The sequence below is a fragment of the Ptychodera flava genome, chromosome 12 (assembly GCF_041260155.1).
Source record: "Ptychodera flava strain L36383 chromosome 12, AS_Pfla_20210202, whole genome shotgun sequence".
Lineage (NCBI taxonomy): Eukaryota > Metazoa > Hemichordata > Enteropneusta > Ptychoderidae > Ptychodera > Ptychodera flava.
The window spans coordinates 42,768,931-42,792,633 of NC_091939.1; the positions used below are offsets into that span (position 1 = coordinate 42,768,931).

At 36.9% G+C, this 23,703-nt stretch overlaps 1 protein-coding gene across 3 annotated transcripts; it reads right to left on the bottom strand.

The window, feature by feature from the left end:
• Positions 1–16,449: 16,449 nt before the first annotated feature.
• On the bottom strand, positions 16,450–22,811 carry LOC139145946 (uncharacterized). Of its 3 annotated transcripts, none has more exons than XM_070717398.1 (5): positions 22,157–22,811; positions 20,249–20,421; positions 19,486–19,509; positions 18,578–18,701; positions 16,450–17,397 (listed from the first exon to the last, which is right to left on the bottom strand). In XM_070717398.1, exons 2-5 carry the CDS (start codon positions 20,383–20,385, stop codon positions 17,380–17,382), a joined length of 303 nt encoding a protein of 100 aa, XP_070573499.1. In that variant the 5' UTR covers positions 20,386–20,421; positions 22,157–22,811; the 3' UTR covers positions 16,450–17,379. The 3 variants fall into 3 exon arrangements, 2 of the variants coding, with proteins under 2 accessions (XP_070573499.1, XP_070573500.1); XM_070717399.1 differs by lacking the exon at positions 22,157–22,811 and adding an exon at positions 20,819–22,140; XR_011555060.1 differs by lacking the exons at positions 19,486–19,509; positions 22,157–22,811 and having other exon boundaries at positions 18,578–18,787; positions 20,249–22,129.
• Between the last annotated feature and the right edge of the window lie 892 nt (positions 22,812–23,703).

Here is a 23,703-nt window from a genome sequence, read left to right on the forward strand (position 1 = left end):
CATGATTTCATTTACTATACTTCTGTGTCATGATTATTTGAGTACATCTGTGTCACGGGTAGAGTGCTTGCATGGACATGGGTAAAAGGGTATGTGATATTGTTAACATATGACACTGAGGTCGACTCTCCCACTTCATCCTGGGTGCTGATAGGGAGGTTGTATTGAATTACAAAATGTCAATTTCCATCATTGTAAGGTTGTGATTAGCACAAACTGATACATGAGCAAAAGGATAGCTATTTTATGTAGTATAAGGCAAGCACTAAATATTATTTTTCGACAACTATTTTCAGTTACATTGCATCATGTAGTCATAGCATAGACATAACAGCTACTGCTGTTGTTGACTTCTGAGCAGGAGCCCGGCATTTTCTGAATTTGTTTACAAAACCAACACAGATTAGGATTAAATTCACACCTGGAGGTTCATGCTGTCGTTTGTACAATGATTTGATTCACAGTGATTTTCAATGCACAAGCAAACATTTCTTGTCATTCCTTTCAAACTCACCAAAAAGTATTTGTAGAGTATATCAGGTTTCAAAACTAAGCATTCTAATTGAACATTTATGTATTAATAATTTCAAAAATGTTGGTTTTGTATTTTCTTTATTGAAACAAAGTCAAAAACTTAGATTTTCTGAGCTCTGTCCCAGTTTTGCTTGGTTGAACCCATCTTGCACTCTTTGATACAGGAGAACTACATTATCATGATTATGGTTTAGACTTGTCAGGATTGTCTAATATGTGTATTCACTGTTGTTATTATTCTGGAAGTTGTAACTTTTGTTGATTATTTCACTATTTGGTAGCTTCTTGTTCTACTCCAGTCCAAAACATGTTAAAACACCTACTGTTCATCAGCTTTCATAAACAGCATTGATCTATATATGTGTAGAATTCACTGTTCTTGTTTTACAAAGTTAATGTATTCTAGTCTGGGCCAGAATTCACATTCAGTCAAGAACAACAATGCATTTTATGAGTTGACAAGTTGAACATGGGTGTTGTGACATGCCTAGTCAGTAGACAAAGAAATTGTAGGTGACATATATAGACAAAAATGCTGAAAAAACTGTCTAAATGTTCACTAGGGTACTTTAAATTGAGTGCAAGTCAGGAAAGGATTTCAGTCCTCAACAATGACAATGTTGCCACACGCATCCTTCACTGGCAAGCTCAGACTGGTAAGCTGTAGGAAGTACCATGGAACAAAAAAACTGTACTGGTTTAATTTTACAATGTGATCAGTATTGTGTTTTTTATGGTAAATGCAAGTTCATGTTCTATTCCCAAAAGCATTTTATGTTACCCGTGGTTAAACTCAGCAAAACTACAAATTTGCATGTAAATAAAATTCACTGTTATTGTTTACATTTAAAGTCATGTTGGGACTAGAATTCTCTGGACAACATTAACAATGCAGTTTACAAACTTGATGGACAGGATGAGCTGCTAGCTGAACTGTGTCTCTCAACATACACTTGGGAGTAAAGTGAAAAAGTGTACTTTACATTCAGAACAAAACTAGCGAAAAAATCATCACAAAAAGTGGCCATGTAAAGTTAGTGGCCATTTAAAGGTATACTGTCACCCGTTCCAATTTTGCCACAGTTACCATGGAAAGAGAAAATCTAACCAATCATAGATTTTAAGCAGGTGGCCGCTTTTTTAAAACAGTGCCCTCACATGGGCATTTTGAATACCAAGGAATGCCCCTTTGCCCATATATGGGTATATTTAGATTACTGGTGACTGTATACCTTTAAAGTAAATGCTGGAAAAATTGTGAAAAGTATTGGTAAATAGACCTTTTATCATGAAAGAGTTGATTCTACATATATTTTGTCAATGTCCCTGATGTGAAAGTTATCATCTTTTGCACTAGTTGACAAAAAACCCAAACATCAGCTTTTGATATTCCAAATCCTCTGTGTACTAGTGGATTAAAATGATATTATGACTTTTTAAATGATTTACATTTACCTCGATTTTGAATATGTCTGATCATTGTATTGCAGGCTGGTTTTTATCATGGTTGAAGGGTTGAATGGTGACAATGAATGAAGACAATGAATAAATCAAGGTTGCTGTGTATGACCACTTGACAATATCAGATTCTCTGACCTGTAGTTTGAAATTCTCATCAATTGAAATTGGTAGGTCAAGTGTGACAGTGAATATTTAAGGTGTGAACAATCTATTCCAAAGGTTGTTAATTCATCTGTGCCAGAGTTTCTAAAATCTTTGTTGTGTATGCAATTGACTATTGCAGTACGCATTCATGATATGATTCTCATTATTGATGATAAAAAACTATTGGTTGTATCCTCAAAATATAGAATATTCTGTTAGAGCTGGAACAAAGTGGTGCCTATTTATTACATGCCTCGATGTGAGTGCAAATCAGTGCATTCATTTGAATAGGAATATCTGGGCAGGTAGCAGGCTGGTGAATGAATTACTGACCGCTTTTCATGGTTACCCGGGCCTGTGAAGCTCTTCGACGTTTTAGTCGTCAAAGTAGACACTTAATGCTAGATGTTAAATATTCATGCTTGCACTGCTATTTTGACTTTTGTTAAATCTGTTTGATACTGGTCGATAATGGTAAAATTGTTTGAAAATGCCCTGTATGTAACTAAATGTCATATAGCATTAACTGTGAAGAGGCAAGTAATAAAAATATTATTGCCTGCATATATGGCTTTAAGTGTCCTCGCAGCAAGAGACAATTTGCCCTCCTGGCTCAGGCATATTGTCACCTGCTCTCGGGCACATAAACCTATAAGCTTAGCAAGAACTTAACTATGAAAGGGCATTGTGTTGCTAATATTCTTGATTTACAAGTCAAACTAGTGATTGGATGAGCATTCAATTAATAGACCCATGTACTTGTATGTAACCTACTGGTATATCATATAGATTCATTGAACAGTAAGTTTCAGTATCAATGACTGCAGAGTAGAGTTTATGTTCATGAGGAGTCCAATAACTCTAGGTCACGGTCCCTCTACATGTAGTTGTTATTGGGTGCTTTTTGACCTTTGACCTCAGTTTTTTATAAATATTGGGAGAACAAGACGAAATCACTGTTCATTGATGATGGTCAGTCCAAACCTTTGAATTTAGCTGCACTGCACATACACACATTGAATTTTTGTTCTCTATAGTCAGAGTCTCGTCTACATGCACTCACGTAACAAAATGTATGACAAGGCAATCTAAAACTTTTAAATTAACTTTCCATGTGAAAGTTGAAAAGGGGTTTAATTATAAGGTTTATTTACAAAATATGGGACTTTTATCCTTGTATACCATACACTTTGGTATTGTCCTAGACTCTACATGTCTCTGACTATATCTCTGTGTTGTAAGATGTATTCAAACATCAATCTCAGTATATATTTTGTGAATAACCTATTGTTTAAGTTAACACCCATGAGGAGACAAGTTGCAATCAGACCCTTGTTTCCATGAAGTTTAATTGATATGAACAGAATGAAAATTTCATTTCTGATTATAAATTTACAGGATTTAGTGTTAATTGGCAGAGAGACAAGTGAGTTTTGTTACAAACAGACCAAACTCCAGCTAATATGATTGAATAAAGTGATGAATTTGATTCTAACTTTCAGTTATCTTATTCTGCTTTTGAAGGATTTTATGATACACTGTCATCCTGTTCTCCAAGACAACTTTGAAATCCAAGAAGAATTCAAAGAGTTGCCTTTAGATCCCACCAAGCCAGTCTCTTACACCATTCCATTATTTCATCAATCATTTGACCTCATGGAGGTGTTGTCAATATAGTTTTATGCAGGATCATCAATATCGGGTGAGTGTATATTTGACCATGTGGTATTTTAAAATGTATCTTTAGATAGAAGGCAGAGAGAGAGAGAGAGAGAGAGAAATACACTTTGTCACCATCATCGAGTACCGGTATATACTTGCACTTTTATTGTGTGTTAAACATCCTAGTTGTTCACACTGTTGATAAAACATCTCCATTTCTAATACTGGCTCTCATAAGTTTTTCATTTATCTGATAAAATGGCTACCAGTCTTCTTAGTGGGACTCCAATACTACCCTAGCATTTCTGTAAAACTGATATTACTATGGATCCTGATTGAAATCAGTTCAGCAGATTCCTCATATCTCTTTTCCACTCCAGAATTTCAAAATGAACTTTATCAAATTTTGTCCTTTCTGGTAAAATTTTGCATTTTTCACTGTAATTAAAATATAGCCATAGCTCATTCTCTGAGTACAGGTACTTTTTAATTTTCCAGTTTGGTTTGCATATTACTATGGATATAGTCTACTTCAAGTATTTGATGATGCTTACCTGGTGTCAAAACAGGCACCCACCCATGTCATAGATTTGTTGAAGTTTCCTCTCTCTCTAACTGTCATAGACCGTAGATGTCAACTTTTTGTTCACTATTGTAAGTTTTATTGCAACACTAAGCTGTACAGTCTGTTCAGGTCAAGTTCAATGACAATGTGAGCAGATACAGTACCAGCATCACATAACTTGTAACCGCATTTTACGGTATGCGGCAAACCTGCGGTAACTGTGCGGTAGCATTGTTCTCTGCTGCAAGGTCTGCGGTATCTATTGTCTCATGCCCACTTCCCATTGTTTTATTGCCGCAAACACTGCGGCAACACGTTTGTGGGGACTCACTGACACCTCAAAAATGCTGCGGTAAAACCTTATTGTGATCGCATTCTGTTGTTCTGAATGTTGAAACTTGTGCGGCAACTGAATGATTGACAGCTGTACATTGCCAGTATCCTATTGGTTTACATTCTATCTTTGTAAGATTGTCGAAAAGTTTTACCTCATTTTGTCAGACCTTTTGATTCAACATTACAAGTTATATTCTGTATTAAGGCAGAACGCACCTCAGGGAGAGATATTCAGACTCTCAAACTTTTACAATTTTTTTATATCTACCACTTCTAGGGGTTCATTTCAAAGCTCTTCAAAGCTCTCAGTGTAAGAAAAATTTTCAACGTGTTAGTTTGTCTCCACGTACAAGTTAACATAGGGATGGTGGCCATTTTAAATTGCAAATATCACAAAATCTTGGGTAATTTGTTTCTCTAGTACCAAAATTTGCAAAGTGACCCTTGATATATATTCTTGATTTTGAAAGAAAATGGTTGAAATATTCCTTGAGGAAAGTTTGAGAAAAAGTTTGTCTTTTACTTTCAAGGCACATACTATCTTATCAGCATTCTTTCTTAGATTGAAATGTATGAGACGTTTTCATTCTTTTGCAGGTCAAAAGATCATTTATTCAAAACAGTAAGTAGCAGCACCAGTGTTTATCAAGCATGATCCTGTCATTTGTAACCTGTATCAGATACGGTTCAGCTTCAAAAAAACCCTTCAGTGTAAGTGATAATATGTGTTGTGTGATCTTTTCATATCAAATAACAAGAAACATCCATGTCTGTGAAACCATTCTGCTTTATTATAGATGTACAATGTGCAGTTACTTGAAAATGAATTGATATTGAATGTGATTCAATTATTTGGTTGTCACACTTTGGTAGGGAATATCTTGCAGGGTATACTTAAAGTCACTATTTTGTCTGGAGATCAATTCCTGACAGGAAATGTGTGCAGAATTTCTGGTTATATGTCAAGCTAAAAAAATATGCATGTTTCAGTAAATAACATGTAAATTTCTCTGATTTTATCACATTGCCTTGTTTGCTAGACAGCATCTAATATCTGCCGTACACTCATCTACCATCAAACGGATGGCAAAGTTAGTTTCAGTGGGCATTGCAATATGAAACCATGGCTTGTTTGCAATTCCAGCTAGAAAGCAGGGCCACTCTCAGCTTAATTTTGTTTGGCACAAAGAAGACCAGTGCAACTTTAAGACATCTGAATTCATTTATCTGCTGCAGCTTTGATTTGGAACTGCAACAGCTCTCATCAGCCTTCATGTAGAGCTGTAGACCAAACTCTGAGGGCCACGTGCAGTGTTAGCATGCAAACTGAAGTTCACTCAAATCTTAGCAGTTAAAAACACATTTGTTCAACAATTGAGTGGTGGAAAACTCTGTGGAGCTGAAATGTATCACAGACTAGCTCACATCCATATTCTCTTAGCACAAAGCCTATACAGTCAACGTTAATAATGTGGTATTTTTGATAGTGTTCTAAGCTTTTCAATGGCACAGACACTCGTTGATTAAATTCCATTATAGGATCAAAATAGACCACATTCATCAATTGAATTGCTCGATATACCTCCAACATTTAATATCAAACTCTGATACTTGCCAACTTAGGATTTATTGCCATATTTGGGCAAATAACCTCTTTCTTCTTTACTTTGAACAACTGTCTCATCCCTTACAAAATTTTCTTCGGATTATTTTTAAAGTGCCAAGAGCAGTAATGTGTCACCATCAAAGTTAAATAAGACTTTAGAACATGTGCCTCTACATTTTGTGAGGATTTGATATTAAAAGTAAATTGACTTAGAGTGTTTTGAATAAGGTTAGACTTTTCAAATTGCATTTTTAACAACTTTTTGTCCTGTTTGGTTTATATTTGACAGGTACAGTACCAATTAAGATTCTGGCACTTGAAATGACTGAAAACATTGCATCATCACATACCTACATTCACATGCCTGTGCTTCTTTGAGATAGTTTTTAAACATACAGATATAGTTTGTTGTTTTTCAATTTCACTTTATAATTCATTTCTTGTATTCATAAAAGAGATGCAATCATACATGTATACAGTAGTCTTTATTTTCATTTTTCATTTTTTGTCTTCTTTCTCAGTTCCACTGTCGCAACTTGAAGCTGAGTTAGGCTGCTTGTTTTCTGTCCAATAACACTTGGAAGACCAGAGGCTGCTTGGTTTCTGTCCAACAACACCTGGAAAGACCAGAATTGAGCTCCATGCATCCACCCAGAACTGGCCAGGTATGCACAGACAAGCTTCTTCAGTCTGTTCATATTTTATAATTTCCCATTGTAATTGGAAGGAACAATATCATCAAACTTTTCAAATTTCTCATTTTACTTTGCATTGCCTATAAGCATGCTAGACTTTGCACCTTTTTGGTCAGTCAAAGTTTTGCATCTTTTTTCTCTCAGTGAAAGTTAAATACTTCCATTCTTTGCAACCTTTTGAAATTTTCTAACACATTTTATGTTTGTCAAATGGTATGATAAAATTCTCCATATAATCAAGTAACGTGGATACCAACAGTCAAGCTTTGCATCAGGTAATAAATGGAAATGTCCCCTGTGTAACTGTCATTGGAAAGAAAGAAATGCTGAAAAGTAAAATGTATAATTCTTTATCTGTATCATTTGAATTTATTGCCACTGTCTGTGACAAAGACCTGATCAGACTGATTATTGCCCTCCATGTGACAATAAGATTGCATAGAAATGGTAAATATGAATGATTTCATTAAAATTTCACCACTTAAGCATCCACTCTATAGCAAACTTGCTACAGCACAGCATGGCACAACCTGATCAGAGGTGTGGGAAGAAATTCTTTGTTTTTGTTTTCATGGGGGGGGGGGGGGGGGGGCAAGCGTTAACTATTTTCTGGTGATTGCTTTACAATAAAAGATTAAAATGAATAAATTAGATAAATAATTCAAATAGGTAGAAAACTATCAATATTAAGTGTAAAATATAATAATGAAAGCTCTATCACTGTCTCTAATGTTTGGCAATTCTTTCAGTATTATGTTTTGTGTATTAGAGGGACAAATTAAAGTCAGCTATTTTTCATGAATTTTGTTTGATATGAGATACCATTTATATTGTTTGACATGTTGAAAGATACTGAATGAATGGGTAACCATGCAGATATTCCACCCCACTTTTAGACAAATTAAATAAAACCATCTGCAGCCTTTGAAACCACATCATTGTAGAATGTGTGGAATGTTTCCTACCTTTCTTAGCCTTTCAAGATGATGTTTTGTCAATTCCTTTGCTGTCACTGCTTCAGCAATAGTTAGATCTTTTGACTGAAGTGTAATAGATACCTGCTCTGTTGCACCAAACACTGCGTAGGCAAGTCTGAGGCCAAAGCATGACGAAAATCGTACAAGTTGTGCCAATACACCACCAGTCCTTTGACCATGCTCATCATTTTGGTCACGATTGACCTGTGCCATAAGAGAGCATCATAGTTGTTAAAAATAGCATTGATAGCTCCAGTTCTTACTGTCCACCTCATAGGGAATAGAAGTGTTTGGTTTAAATGCAGACATGTTTTTCCGTGTTTGGTATATTTGAACAAATACTTCTGCATCTTTCCTCTTACATATCATTGATGCATTTCAGCGTAGAAAAAGTAAAATGTTTGAGTCTAATATCAGAAAGTCCTACCTGCAATAATAGGAAGTGCTAGCTGTTCCACTGTATAATACTATGCAAGGTTACTAAATTCACTCTCTATTTTGGGGTTAATTAGCAAAATATGGCTAAAACTTGCATGTAAACCCAGGTAAATGTCACCATGGTTCTCTTTGGTACCAGTATATCAATGTAGTGTTATCAAGGGGTGGCAGAAATATTACCTTGATTCCAAAATCATTTACCAATGTTCCCTTATTTACCCTAGCAATAACACTGATGTTGTTGCTGGAAGCCAGACAGACAATCAGCAACATACCCGGTAGTATTGTGTGTCATACAGGCATTTGGTTCTGTATTAGTGAACCCCACTTGAGTATGTATGGACGGATGTAATGTTGTCACTTCAAGTAATTTCAGTGTTAACATCTATAATATAAAATACCAGTCCCTCACTACAACCAGTGAACAATATATAGAGCTCTATGACTATTAACATCGCTGGGTTGCTATAACTTTATGGCTTACAACCACGGACGCTATAGTTACATAACACTAAGAAAGGCTAACTTACAGAGACCAGTTTCACAAGTTGCCTCTCTGGCTTGACCGCAAGCTCAGCCTCGATAATGTCCATCATTTTCAACTGTTGTTGTGTAGAATATTTGGGCTCATTATCAGCATCATCATCACAAGATGAACCTTCCCTGCACTTGATTATTTCGTCTATGCTATACATCATTTTTTTCCAATGAATAGTCATTTCATCCACCATATCACATCCCATTATTAGCTTGAATTCATATTGTATCTGTGGAACATAGAAAGAAAACTGATTTTGTAAATGAGCCTTACTGCATGTATATAACTTTAGGATCACTTACCACATATGCTGCATGTAATGTAACTTTAATCAATGGCAGCCTTATGATCAAGAAAGTCAATGCAGATAAATTAATCCATAATTACAAGTGTAATAAAAAGATGATATCCAGAGGTTAGTGCAATGCAGTTTGTAACTAGACATAAAACTTTATTGACAGTCTTCACTAGCCATTTGCTTTGCCCCTTTGTGTGTGATTCTGAAGAAATTTGTTAGCCAAATACGTGACATTCGTAACCTACAGGGATACAGTTTGCACAACTGGTGAGGGAGCACATTATACTAGTGCAAAATGTCCCTGACCTTTCATTGAACTAATGATTTTCATGTCTAGCAAATTTGTGCTGACACGCCCATTGTTTTTGTTAGTTTTTTCTTCATCCCTGAGCTGAGTCAGTCTAAATTTGACAGGGGCTCAGTGCCTTCTACAGGGTGCACCATTGTGCGAATCCCCTATAATCCAATCCTCCCTCAAATAATTACAAATGCCAGACATGTAGCCTACTTGTACAATGAGGTTTAAAATTAAGATTTTAGTATTTATTTGGATTACAGTCCATGATTACTGTTTGTGTGTAACATCACCATTGATATAATCCTCTATCTGTAGCCACTAGTACTGTAAAAGAGATACAAGATTCCCATCTGCTGAAGGATGCCATACAGCTGTTTACTATTAACTAAATGTTTGCCTATATATTACTTGCCTAGACCCTATACATCGCTTAAGGCCTCAATGCCTCCGACCCCACTCCATCTAGCCTCGAGGTCTATTTTTAGCACCGTAGCATAAAAAACAGCTCATTTGAAAGTGAATGGTCTCCAGGAGAGACGATGATGTCAGTGGCGTCCCTTTGAAACTCAATCAGCCCAAATGTTCCTCACATGATTGGCCAATGATTAAATAGGTGTTGCTCATAAACTAGCCAGAGAAGGTTCAGTTTATGAGCTACTTTATGAGCAACACCCAATTTATCATTGGCCAATCATGTGAGGAATATTTGGCCTGACCATTCATTAGGAATTTTGACCTAGTGTTATTGGATGATGGATGGGTATGATTATGATTATTTAGAGGTTTTGTAGTGCCTGTCAAAATTATCTAAAGAAATTACCTGCATAAGCTTGATCGGCCTGTTGACATACAGATGCTGCCTGGACATGAGTTCTTTTGACCCCATATTTAGGCACAGCAGATGTGTCCTTAAAATAGATGTTCTTGTATTTTCTTCGCTAGTTACGGATCCAATTGCAAAGCCGTTGCTTGACTGTTGCCTGTGCAAACAAAAAAGTTTTGTTATGTACATGCAATTGCAAAAACACTGCAACTGAAATATTAAGGGTTAAAGGCCAAGCCATTTGAGAAGAACGATACTCACAAAAATTCACTGTTCTCCATGATTCTGAGAAGAGCAGAGCGACCTATCCCAGATATCATGAGTAAACCCATACCCTGTATGTCCACCTGAGGTACTTGTAATTGAATTGCATACCCATTTTCTAAGCAATCTGACTATTATAGTTATTGAGGTTTTTTTTCAATTTTCACATTGTTTGTATATTTTTGGTACTGTCACTTTATTTGAACAAAATTCCATCTACAGCACAGCATGCTTCTGCACACTAATTACAAAAGCTGAAAGGTGCGGTGGTTCTCAAGCTTTTGAAGTTGACAAAAATACACACAGACCAGTGTTTCATTCAGGAAAACATCAAAAGGGGCATTGTCACCCTTTGCCAGAATATTGGGGTGGGGGTTCCACCCTGTTTGTGTTTGTATCTCTCTGGTGTCACTGATGTAATTTCATGGGGCACTGGTACTTGTCCCTTGTTCACTAAGTGCTAGGGGGAGAGCCCAAAATGTCAACATATAGCTGCTGAAATGGAATCCGTAAGCATGGTCATCTAAAACGATAGCTGTGAACATATTTTGATGTTAATGGCATAAAAGAACTTTCTACAAACTCATAAAACAGCAAAGGAAAACACAATCTCAAAATTCAACTACTGAACTCATTATAAATGACAAGATATTTACAAATAACAATATCTGTGAAGGCTGGCAATCCTATTTTTCCTCTCTTGCATTACCCAAAGACATGGAACAATTTGACAGTCATTACGCTAACCAAGTGGAATTTGACACAAATCTGATTGAAATTTTAGCAGGAGAAAATTACTCTATGCCTGACCCAGTCTCTACCAAGGAAGTCCAGAAGATATTATATATGATGCAATCAAATAAAGCGCTTGATAACAACAGATTATCGATTGAACATTTCAAATATGGAGGTGATAAATTGACCTCTAACCTTACAGCAATCATCAACTATATTCTCAAGTCTTCCAAGATACCTGATTCTCTAAAAATAGGACCCTCTAGGACTTGTCTCCCCCATCCACAAAAAGGTCCTCAAAACCTTCGGAACAATTATTGAGGCATAACAGTCACTTCAGTCATCCTGAAGATAATTGAAAACATCATTCTTCAAAGTATCAACCCAATGCTACAACTCTCTCAGTCCAAATTTCAAAGTGGCTATACTCCTGGCTCTTCATCAATATTACAACACATGCACTGTAAATCTCCTGCTAGATACTATATTTACTAATCACAATCATACATGGGCACAATGGAAAACAATGATTCAATTTGCTACATTTACAGACCGAAACACATGAGTCTTCCTGCACTGACGTCCTTCAGAGTGCCATAAATTACAGTTTGCGTGTCCCACACTTTGTCCCTCACTCCTCCGTTTTTGATACCTCGAAATACCTCAATTTTCCACATAATCTCATCAGTGCAAGAAGTTGAAAACATGTTAACTACTTGGGCCCCGTCAACGCTGCTTGTAGCTTTAATGTTACAGTATATATTCATCAGTGATGTTACACTGTAAGTCCCAGTGTGCTATTATAGTGTTCCTTGAAGATGTAGCTTGCATTCCTAATGCTATGTAATTTCCATGTACAATTATTTCAGTGTTTTCAGAACTTGCAACATTAACTTACAGAAGTAACACAACTATGGTTTTAAAAGATGGAGCAAGCTGAAATCTATGTTAAACTTTGTAAATTTTGATAATACTACCTCCCCCCACCCTTGAAACTCAGATATTCTTGTCATGTCAATGCAGGAGTAAAGTCCAATTAGCTCTATCTGTTTTGCATTTTGCTATCAATAAATACCTCTCATCATTAATCCATATTGCCCTAGAAAAGTTATTATTTCAATCCTTAGTCATTGGTTGTGTTAATCAATATTAGATGTATGTGTACCCACTGGCAGTGACCATATTTTACTTGCAAGTCAAAAATTATTTGTTAAAATCTGAGTTATATGTTATTCACCAAACATTTGAAATCATTCATAGGTCAAACTTCAGTATGCATGTTTACTTCACGTTTGATTTCATACAATTGTATTGAAGAAAAAGCAAAAAGATGCAGCTAAATATGGGACTTTAACTTCAATTGTAAGCTAATGTACTCTGAATACCTGTGAAGAGCCCCTGAACACCCAGTCTAAAACAGGTCAGCCTGCAGACTTGTTTCCCAATGAAAGTTTGAGACTGAACAAATTTACTGCTAGTTATATCTGGTAAAAACATGGCCTTAGAAGCAGGCAATTCATAAGCCTATTTTAAATGGTCCTGAAGAGGCCTGGAGGGACACCCAGTTTGAAACCGGTCAGTCTGCTGACTTGTACAGGGTTTAGACTCGATTGGATGTCAGGAAAAGATTATACCATACTTACCATGGTTAATAAAAATGGAGTCGAGACTCCCCAGCATTCATCTTCCTCTGTAAACACTTCAAAGTTATTTCATCACATCAATGAATAGCAATTAATCGTTCGGCTGGTTTTATGATTCGGTAAACTACGCGAATGATGAGTCTACACGTGTGTTTGGAAATGCGTGTACATGTAACACACTATGTAGTGCTATTTGAACACGACTTTGACAGGCAACACACGTGTTACACAGTCTTTTCTTATAGATGTGAGTTTGTCAGCACTCAATGGCTTGGGTACGTGTTTGTGAGATTGTGGTAAATTGTACCCCTGGAAGTTCTCTGGTATCGGGCAAGATCGTTGATAAAACGTGTGTCGATGTAGGTCAGTGATCCACAAACAGTCTCCAAGAATATTAACAAACTGATCTTCCCAGGGATTTACTTTGCTTTTGCTATCCTTGATCTTGACCTTGAAGCCACCTTACCAGTGCATATTATGCAGCTGAAATCTTGCATTTGGTCCATCTATACTTTGGAAAGCTGGCCCCACTTTTTCATGTCATGAATGAAGCAGTACGTTAAATGCATTCACTGTAGGTCCAACACTTTTATTTGTTGGGTGTTCATCATTGTTCATGATACACTGAAAGTACTTGCCAAAGTCTAAGCAGTCAGAAACTTTCGCCGTTAATTAATGGTACACTCTGGAACTTTCCATTCAACTCCTTTGACATGAGCACCTCCACACAGCACTGGTCATTATCATTTGGTAGGATAAATCAATCGCCAGTGAACAAAACTCATCTTGTGAATTCTTGATACTCTTCTGCCAAACGACATTGGGCATTTACATTGACTAGACTGAAGGGTCTTAATACTTTAATTTGGACTTTGCCATTACTTGTATGGAAATCAGCATAATTATCCTCAACGTTATGGACATACACCATGCATCATTCAGAACTGTACACTGTGCATGGCTACAGTTATTTAACTTTTCCACCGTGAAGTTCACTAACTGAATGGAGGTCCAACCCCCTCCCCCCGTAAACGAACGAATTTTGCTTTTAGAACTTAAGCAACAATCCGAGACAGTCCCTAAGTGGTGAAATAAATGATTTTTGTGTTGTTATCAAAAGTCTCAATGGAGTCACAAACTACTGTACCTCAATGGAAGCTGTAATGCCACAGTCTTTATACACTGCTGGTTCAATCTGGTTGAGGTTGGAACTGAATTGAGGCATGAAACCGTTAGACAGACAATACACATGCTGTCACATATTAAAACTGCTTTGTTTCAAACTTCAAACTTCACTTTCCTTGACACATGACAGAATATATCAGACTTTTCCCTTCTTGAACATTTTGAAAATAATAAGGGAGTGCAAAGCAAGTAGAGCAAGAAAATGAACAGTTTAAAGGGTGATATACTTGATCAGATATGTCAGTATATAGAGGTATGTAAGGGTAGCTCAACCCCCAACTGGGACCGCCAACTGGGACTCCCAGTTGGCTTAAATGCACTCTGGGACCGGTCCCAGTTCACTTCTGGGACCGGTCCCAGTTCACTTCTGGACCGGTCCCAGAAGCGAACTGGGACCGGTCCCAGTTGGCCTCTAGGACTGGTCCCAGAAGCGAACTGGGACCGGTCCTAGTTGGCCTCTAGGACTGGTCCCAGAAGCGAACTGGGACCAGTCCCAGAAGCGTACTTGCTCGACGTAACTGGGACCATTATGATTGCGGGGAAACACACTTGTGTCAATGAACTGTACCATGCGGTAAGGTACCTCCATGCTGTAATGACGAAACCATAATATTAATGGGAAAGAAGTTTCCCATCCCACTATATGCCTTTTGTAGCAATTGTATGCACTTGTTTTATTCATATTCTCTGTACTGTTGTGAAAATTATGTATGTTTTTCTGTGTGGGAAAGCTAACATCTCCCAGTTTCATTTAAGGACAGTCAGGTCTCATTTCAATTCTGGGACTCGTAGCTCCATAGAGCTATGACAGACATACAGACTGAAATAGAAAACACTGAGACAGCATATACTACATATAGCTACTAGCTGTCAATGAAGTTTTGAAGCAGTGCATGTTGTTGACTTGTATATTCAAAACCCTTAGTCTTAAAATGTAATGGGACTATTATCACCTCATTGATGTCTATTTTTTCCTCGCATAACAATGAATGATTCTGCTGTAACAGCACATGCATGCACTAATGGTTGCCCCTCTCCTATTTGTGTCTATCTGTTCAGAAATATAACTAGGTCCAAATTAAGATATCAGTCATATACTGCAAGTGAATTGCAATTCTATTAAAACACAGCGGGTTTTCATTAAAGGTTTTGCTTGCTGTTTTTAATGTAATGAAAGCCTTGATGAGTTAATTGCTAGTCTTGCACAGGTATTTTCATCTCCTTTTTCATCTGATTCAGTACACAGTCTCTCTATCAACGTGATCCGTGCAGTAAGATTTCAACACACACCATAGCACAGGACTAATTACTAGTTCTAAGAATGAGTACATCGCAGTAAGGCCAAAGTAATCAAATTCTTTGTTTAGCGCGCCCACTCAAATGTTTCGAAACATGAGCGGGAAGGCAGTACTAAAACACATACAAGAAAATCAAACACACACCTTATATTTTCTTGATTATTTCCATGTAACAACATAAGTGTCTATACAAAAATCATCAGAAACTTCCTTTCATCGTGATCATCATAAGTTATACCACAAGATGTGAAATTTTGTAAACAGGAAAGCTCAGTAAAATCCTATTCAAACCATTGGCAGTAGAAAAACCCCAGTATGTGCACACAGACAAAACAAAGAATTAAATTACTTTGAGAACACCTTCCAAGTTAATTTAGCAATATTCCAAAACATTTTAAAAATTATTCATTATGTTTTCAATTACCAGCATGATGAATATTATTTTATATACATATAATGTCATTAATAATACACTATCTCCCAATACCAAGTATTGTTTACTTAGCCCCTCCTAAATTTTTGAAAATCATTTGTTTAATCATGTGATTTTCAAAAATCACATGATTAACAGTGAGATTGACAAAAACTCCTCAGAACAATCATGTGATTTAATAATAAAAACACATGATTTTTTCCCAACACTTTTTTAATCATATGCATTTACTCTTGATTAATCAACATGATTTCTTGGCATGCATTCTGATTAATCACATGATTTTTTTTCAAATAACAAAAAGCCTCTGTGTGTGTAATTTTTGTGTTTTGGGCTTCAGATTAAACAGTGATTTCAAAATCTTTTATAGACCATGATAGCTCAAGTACTAAATTTGCAAAAGTCACTACTTAAGTTTCGTTGCCAGAAATTGAGTTTAAATTGAATGTGTTTGCAATCAAGTCAAACATACTCCAGTCTCATACACACAGGAAAAATAAAATACTGATGCATTGATTGGTTTTAATTTTTACATTTTATTAAATTCACAAGAAAATCATCCTCAAAAAAGTTGTTCAATGTCAAGAATATCTTCAAAACAGCCATTCTCCTTGTATTTATAGCAGGTCTAGATTCATTTTAAGGCTGTATTCAACACTACAGGAGCAGAAGCTGTTTCTTTCAAGCATTTCAAGCATTTCTTTCAATATGTCATTTGGTTTCAACTTCCCCCTGAAGCCCACTAGGAGGGGTGCAGACCTATCACAGATGAGGCTTTAATGTACAAAACTAATTCCTCAAGGTTTCCTTGGGAGATTATTTAGAATCAAGCAAAAGCCATTTTTGCTGCTGTGCAAGGTCCTCTACAGGTCCTGATTAAAAATTCAACTGAAATCAGCTGATGGCACTCGATGCTAGATAGGATGAACCTAACAGTGATCACGTACTAACTGAAATACACAAATCTTTCACAGTTTGTAAATTGATCAGAAAAACATACACTGTTGAAAACGATTGCCTACATGATGATGAACAGCACACTTTGAGCGCAGTGCTACTAAACTGACACTTAAATGGTCATTCATATGATGTTGTCTTACATCACTGTAGGGAATAGTCAACCAATGGCCATCGTCAAAGTGTGTCATGTGATATTATTAATGAGCGTCTACCATTGACATGTAAGAATTTCCCACCACTGGTATTACATGTATAGCTGGCACATAATTGCACAAATATTTCTGATATTTGAGACTGAATACACATGAGTTTTAATAGAGATCCGTCATGCTATTTCATTGATGTGATAAAGCTAGAACATCCCCGAAAAAGGCACAAGAGTGATTGTTACTGCGAAAGGTCCAATCAAATCGCTGGAACCAGATCATCTCTAAATGAGGGCTTCTGTGGTAGACTGAATACCAACTTGAATGTGACACTACTTTTTTAGTTTTCATTATCATTCTGTAAGATAAAATAGAGATAACAACATCAACATAGTAACTTTTTCTGTACTTTTTAGGGTCATGTGCCTGCTATTAACATAAATAAAATAGAACTTCCCCATCTCAGTTCAACATCACAGTAGTTCTAAAACCTGAATTTCCATTTTGCCAAGAAGACTGAAAGGATCTTTACATTTTTGTTCATATTATAGCCTAAAGTGAAACCAGGTAGCAGAGAAAGTCATCCACAGATAGATGAAAGCTTACATTTCTGCTATCCAGAATGATTTCAAGTTGAATCTATCAATTTAAAACTAACAGTTCATGATCTCTGAGATGGTTTTGTCAAATGTATTCTGCATTAATTAGGAAAAAAATATTCTGGAAAACTGCTGTGTTTTTGACCTGCAAAACTACATGGAATGGAAGGATGGTGAAATTATCTTGTATACATTTGGTTGGTCACAAGAACAATGTCAAATGTATTGTTTTTATGTAAAAAAAAAATTCAGACCAAAGGAGTCTCCGTAATTTTACATGCAAGTTGTATTAAATTATCAGGTATAACATGTCAGCATAATATCCCCTATTTACAAATTTTTGGATGAGTATAAAAAGAATATGTACAACTGACTGTTTATCAATCAATTTTTCTTTTTTTTTCATAATTTTGATCTTTAGCTGTCAAACATGAAAAATGCGAAGGTTAGGACCAGACGTGTACAGTAAATTAACACAAATTAATATTGCTGGTTTAGTAGTTTAATATGTATTCATACTTGAACATGTAGGATACTTTTGATGAAATGCTTTGGGCATTAATAATTTTGATTTGGGCCCCCACTCTATCTGCCGTTTTTCACGAACTCTGTTGCTGGCTGAAGGTCCAATAATATTAATAAATATATGTATGTATATAATATGCATAATTGGAGCATTTTTGCCTATATTAGCATTGTTGTATGTCTATGCATTCTGTGAATGATCTAGAAAGTCTGAGTTTTGATGGCAATACAAACAAAATGTGTTCAGAGTCCTGATGTTAGTTACTGTGTCTAGCAACATTACAGATAAATTCCACCTGCATGTCACTAGACTTGGGATGGTCAACTTGTTTAGTTGCTCATAAAATTGCCTTTCTCCATCCTTGATGTGCTTGGGCCATTAGAATATCACAAGACGTATCTTATTCCTCATACCTTTGACAATGTCTTCATCTTTTCATGATTCTTATATAGTTTCCTTATCCTTTGTTCTTCATCATCTGTTATTTTTCTTTTCTGTCTTCCACATTCATCATGCCATCGCTTGAAGTCATTCATCAACCATGTTCTGTATGATGGTTGAACAAAAGTAATGCGCAACTCTTCAATATAGGTCTGCCAGATAAATTTCTCCTCATCAGTGATCTGTATTAAATAAAGTTTGACAACATTAGTGGAATTTAAACAATGAAGTTGTGGTATTATGTTCTGATAACATTGACTGCATTGCAGCCTTTAATGTGTAAAAAAGTATTTAGTCAATGATATTTCAATATCTTCAACTACGTCCTCAACTATCATATTTGTGGTTTGTGACACCCAAGTCTTTGAAAGAAATTCAGCTGCATACATGTATGTCTATATATCTCAGGATATATTATATGATCAATAGTTAATTTAGTTATTGCAAAAGTAGTTCCTGTTTAAATCATCACATGATTTATACATTTTTCATAGACCCTCTTTATCACGCATTCATAAACACTACTTCATTGTTCAATCAGTTTTAGGCAAAACATGAAAAACTTTTTGATGGTCAAAAGGTTAAAAAAGGTACCAAGGTTTGTGATTGAAACAATGTGCAGTTTTTTCAAACACTTATTCCAAAGAGTCTAGTGAACAGTTAATAAGCTGTCTGAGGTCATGGAACTGCACAGAGATCTACTACTTGACGGCGCTCAACATGAATTATCATGAGAGAACAGAGGTAAGAAATTAAAGGGACTTCCACTTTGATAACCTCTCAAGACTCTTTGACCCTGATGTAGTTTCCCAGGGTTGTTGTTTCGACTCAATTATACCCCGCTTTCTTTGATGCATACAGTTTAGAGAATGAAATATAGACACAATCACTATTGAATTTAATTCTGAAAAACAGTGGAATTCAAAGATTGAAATAGCTCGAGAAAGTCATGATAGCCACTTACAGCAAGATAACATACAGTGGAATTCGGTATTCACAACTCAACATTATCAGAGCCAGCATATTTTACATACAGTATGAACCATAAACTTAGAGACTGGTCACTTTCTTTGCCCTGGGGGCTAGGAATTGGATTATTTTTTGCCGATGTCGAAAGGTGGCTGACAGCTCCCCCTCCCCCCTTCATTCAAACTTTTGAAAGCAGGGTGACGTCCCTCTCTGACTAAGGTAGAACAAGGTGATATGTAAATTCAATTATATATATATATCTTACACACTGAAGATTTTTGAACTTTATAGAATATATATATATTCTATAAAGTTCAGAAATCATCATGTAATATTATATATATATATATATATTACACTGAAGAATTTTGAACTTTATAGAAGAAACAAACTGTCCTATAGAGATATAACTACTGCCACAAGCGCACAACTGCTAGTCCCCCTTCAATTTAGCACGCATATTCAGCCCCTCACAACTGTCAGCCACCCCTAAAAATAATGGTACAGTCCGCTTGGAACTTCTGTGGTGTTATCATTTAATAAAATGTGAAAATTCCTACTCTGAATATGAACAACACTACATAATCAAAGATGATCGTATGTGCAACCTCTATAATATTATCTACTTGTCATTGATTTTTCACCAATACATGACATCAAGTGCACAAACCAACCTGAAGGATTTTCGTCGCTCAGTCAGATCAACCAAGGGATGTCTTGCGTCTTCCTCAGTGTCAAACCCAAACTCATAAACGTCAGCATCCGGCACAGCCTTATTTTCTTGTTGTCCATGTTCATTCATTGTTTTCATTGCATGTGAGAATGAGCTCGTTTTGGTTACTGTCCCCTGAAATCAAAGTGTATTAATACTCAACAAGCAAGACCAGACAAGATAAGAGGGATTCGTACTTTCTTTCTTTTATACGAATTAAATGCCGCGTTTTTTTTAAATATTTTTGTTGGTCGTTTATGATGATGCCATCATGTGGATATAATATATCTGGCATGTTCCTAACGGTATTTATACACAGTCATGGTAAATTCTGTATCACCTAAAACCTAATTAATATGAGCGACAGTGTTGAGTACTTGCAATTCATCTGGAGCGTCCGCGAGTATATAATCGGAATATGACAATTTATGCATTCAAAATAACAATAAAAGAAACACGAAGATTTGAAAGTGATTAACATGGTCGACATATTAGTAAACTGTGTTTTGAAATTGAATTGTGCAAAACTTACTGATTTCAGTTGTAGAAAAGTATGCGTCACATGAACTTGAGGTTACACGCCTTTTTAACCTATCTGCGCTACTGGGGATTTTATCTTTATGTGCTGCCGTGCACGTCACGTGTGATGCTGTAATGTCATGAACGTGAATCCCCGTAATTAGACTGGTTTGACTACGTGAATGACCCGGGTGAATGAACGCGAAGAATCCAGTAGCGTTGCCGTACACGTTCACGTGGAAATATCAGTATGGCTACGCGTTACGTCACCCGTTCGTGTGGCACTCGTAAAAAGTGATTCGCCTCGGGTTCCCGTAGTCTGTTTCCGCATCACAGGAATAGCTCAATAGCACATGCGCTCAATTATCGATAGGTGGTCTGCTAAGTAGATCGATTTTCGGTTCGATCTATCCATATCCATGGACCTAGCTCCATGATCTATCGATCCCGTAGTAGATATGCCCGCCACAGCAACCCCTCAAAAAACACATGACGTGGTGGTGTTTCAACTGGCCGTGTGCTCACACAAAACATTCCTTGTTGGATCAGAAATTTAACCATCTTCTCGAAAATCACGCTGATCAACGTGGTACTTGCATCGTCTTGAAGAAATCGGCCGTGTGTTGAGGCCAAACGTTCTGCAGAACGATTCTACCATATGACGTAATTTATTCTACTGCTGATTGGATCATGCAGCACCAGTGACCTATTGTGATGACCTTTGTTTCAGTGGTTTTCGCCCGAGTGTTTATGCATTGTCATGGGTGGCATGAGATTAACGATAGCGGCGGATACGAACGCTAATTCCTCGCATAAATAGAGAAAAGTTTATATCACGTTCTGCTACGTAAAGATGAGAATAAATTCACACGATTAAAAATTATGTGAAAACAGCTGTCAACATGTAAATACGCGACGCCAGCTTCGTGTAGGCATCCGTCGAGAAGGTATGCACAAGTCAATGGCTAAGAAATTCGTGACGTTACGCGTTCACGCTCACGTACAACTTGTATGCAAACCTATTGTTCACGCACCCACCACGTCGACGACGCCTGTCGTACCCAAAAGTTAGCCTTTTTTGTAATAAATTAATAACGTCACAATGATTTACATTTCCTTCACTGCAATTACAAAAACAACTCTTTATGGTGATTCCGTAGCTCCTTTGTTACGGATTTCTTGATTTCAAAATTTCATTTTATCACCGACAGTCTACATTGCAAAAAAAATCTCATAGATTTTACAAATTAAGTAAGGTTCCGCCCGGCATCTCATTAAATTTGAATGAAATGAATTTACTCAAAGCGATCAACTAGCGTAAATTAAGTGCTATAACAAAAGTACAACTCACCCGCAAAATGTCTCCGAATGTTTCACCATAGCTAGCTAGCTAGCTAGCTGTGGGTCATGCATATTCTGCATCGCATATCACAAACCACTGTTCCTTCAGCCGATGAATGGCATTGCTGCGCACGAAGTTCATCTGCAGTTATGCTGACAGGTACGTTCCGTTTCAAGTACAGCAAACTATTCAACAGAAACTAGACTCAAATGCTGATATGCACTCGAAGCAAACAGGTTGTTCTTGATGATCCGTATGTTTGAATTTGGCGCCTTAGCAGTTGATTTGTGGCGCTCATTCTTGTCGGTACGCTATTGGTCGGTGTTTCATCTCGTTCAAACATTTCATTATCAATGCTGATAACTGTGGTTCGGATTAAATATAAACCTGGGTCTTTCCGGTGCTGCGCGCCCGAATGGTCAACGGAATAGAAAGTCAATATCAAACGACCAATCTCAAATGTTTGCATTAAATATTATTGGAGGCATGCAGGAAACTAATACCCGCTCAAAGAGAGCAGATTTTACAACTGGAGCCAATATGAGAGAAAAAGCTGTAAGACAATAAGAGATCCAAGTCCGCATGCCTATTATCGTGTTTTCTCTGCATTTTCATTGAAAGGGCATGGCACTCTGCTGCAGACTCTGTTCCCATTCATCAAAAGGGGGCAGTCACTTTTGATGTTGATAGCACCTTCCTAGGAGCGCTTCCCCGTATCATTATAGTTGGGTTGTCTAAGCTCCATATGCAGGACCCGTAGGCTACTCGACCTCATGATGTTTGTCAGCTTGTGGGGTGCTGTCGATTTGTTATCCGCAGGTTCCCCCGAATCACAATTTGACGTATTTTCTTCCTTTTACACAATTTGGTCTGAATTTAGGGGTTAAAATCCATGAAATTATGCGCCGATCCCAGGTCGCCGAACGAACGATCGTCATTGCGATCGAGATCGATCGTCACTTCAGCGCATGCGCATACGCTTTACACAATGCTGAAGCTGGAATTTTCCTAAGTTCCATCATTGATATAGTATTTCAAGTTTTGCTTTCAAACTTTATCGCTATCAAAACATGAACTGATGAACATAAAATTGCGCTAGTATCCATGGAGACTGAACAAAAACTACGTCGTTGGCTATTTTTTTCGATGCATACACTCCTCGTCATGCATGTCACCAAAGCTGAATGGCAGGCGATATTCGGAGTGTTGATGACTAGAAACTTATACCCTCCAAAAAAACGGGGTCTATGCTAGAAACAACAGCAAATTCACAGGTCGCTACACAATACACTTGCTCACCCGATCAAATGTGAGGACATCTTTGCTCGATGTGTAATTTGTGCGCGATCATCCACGCTGTCAGTAACTTTTTTCCGGGCAGATAAGACAATAGCTCAGTGCTCAATTTGCGCAAATGCGCAGTCGAGAGAAAACCATGAATATGATATCCCGTCTCAATGTTTTCACCCATATTTCGTCACAAAACATGTCAAGCATTCACATATTTATGTAATTTTACATATATACATACATTCATTTACTTTTCTGTCATTTAC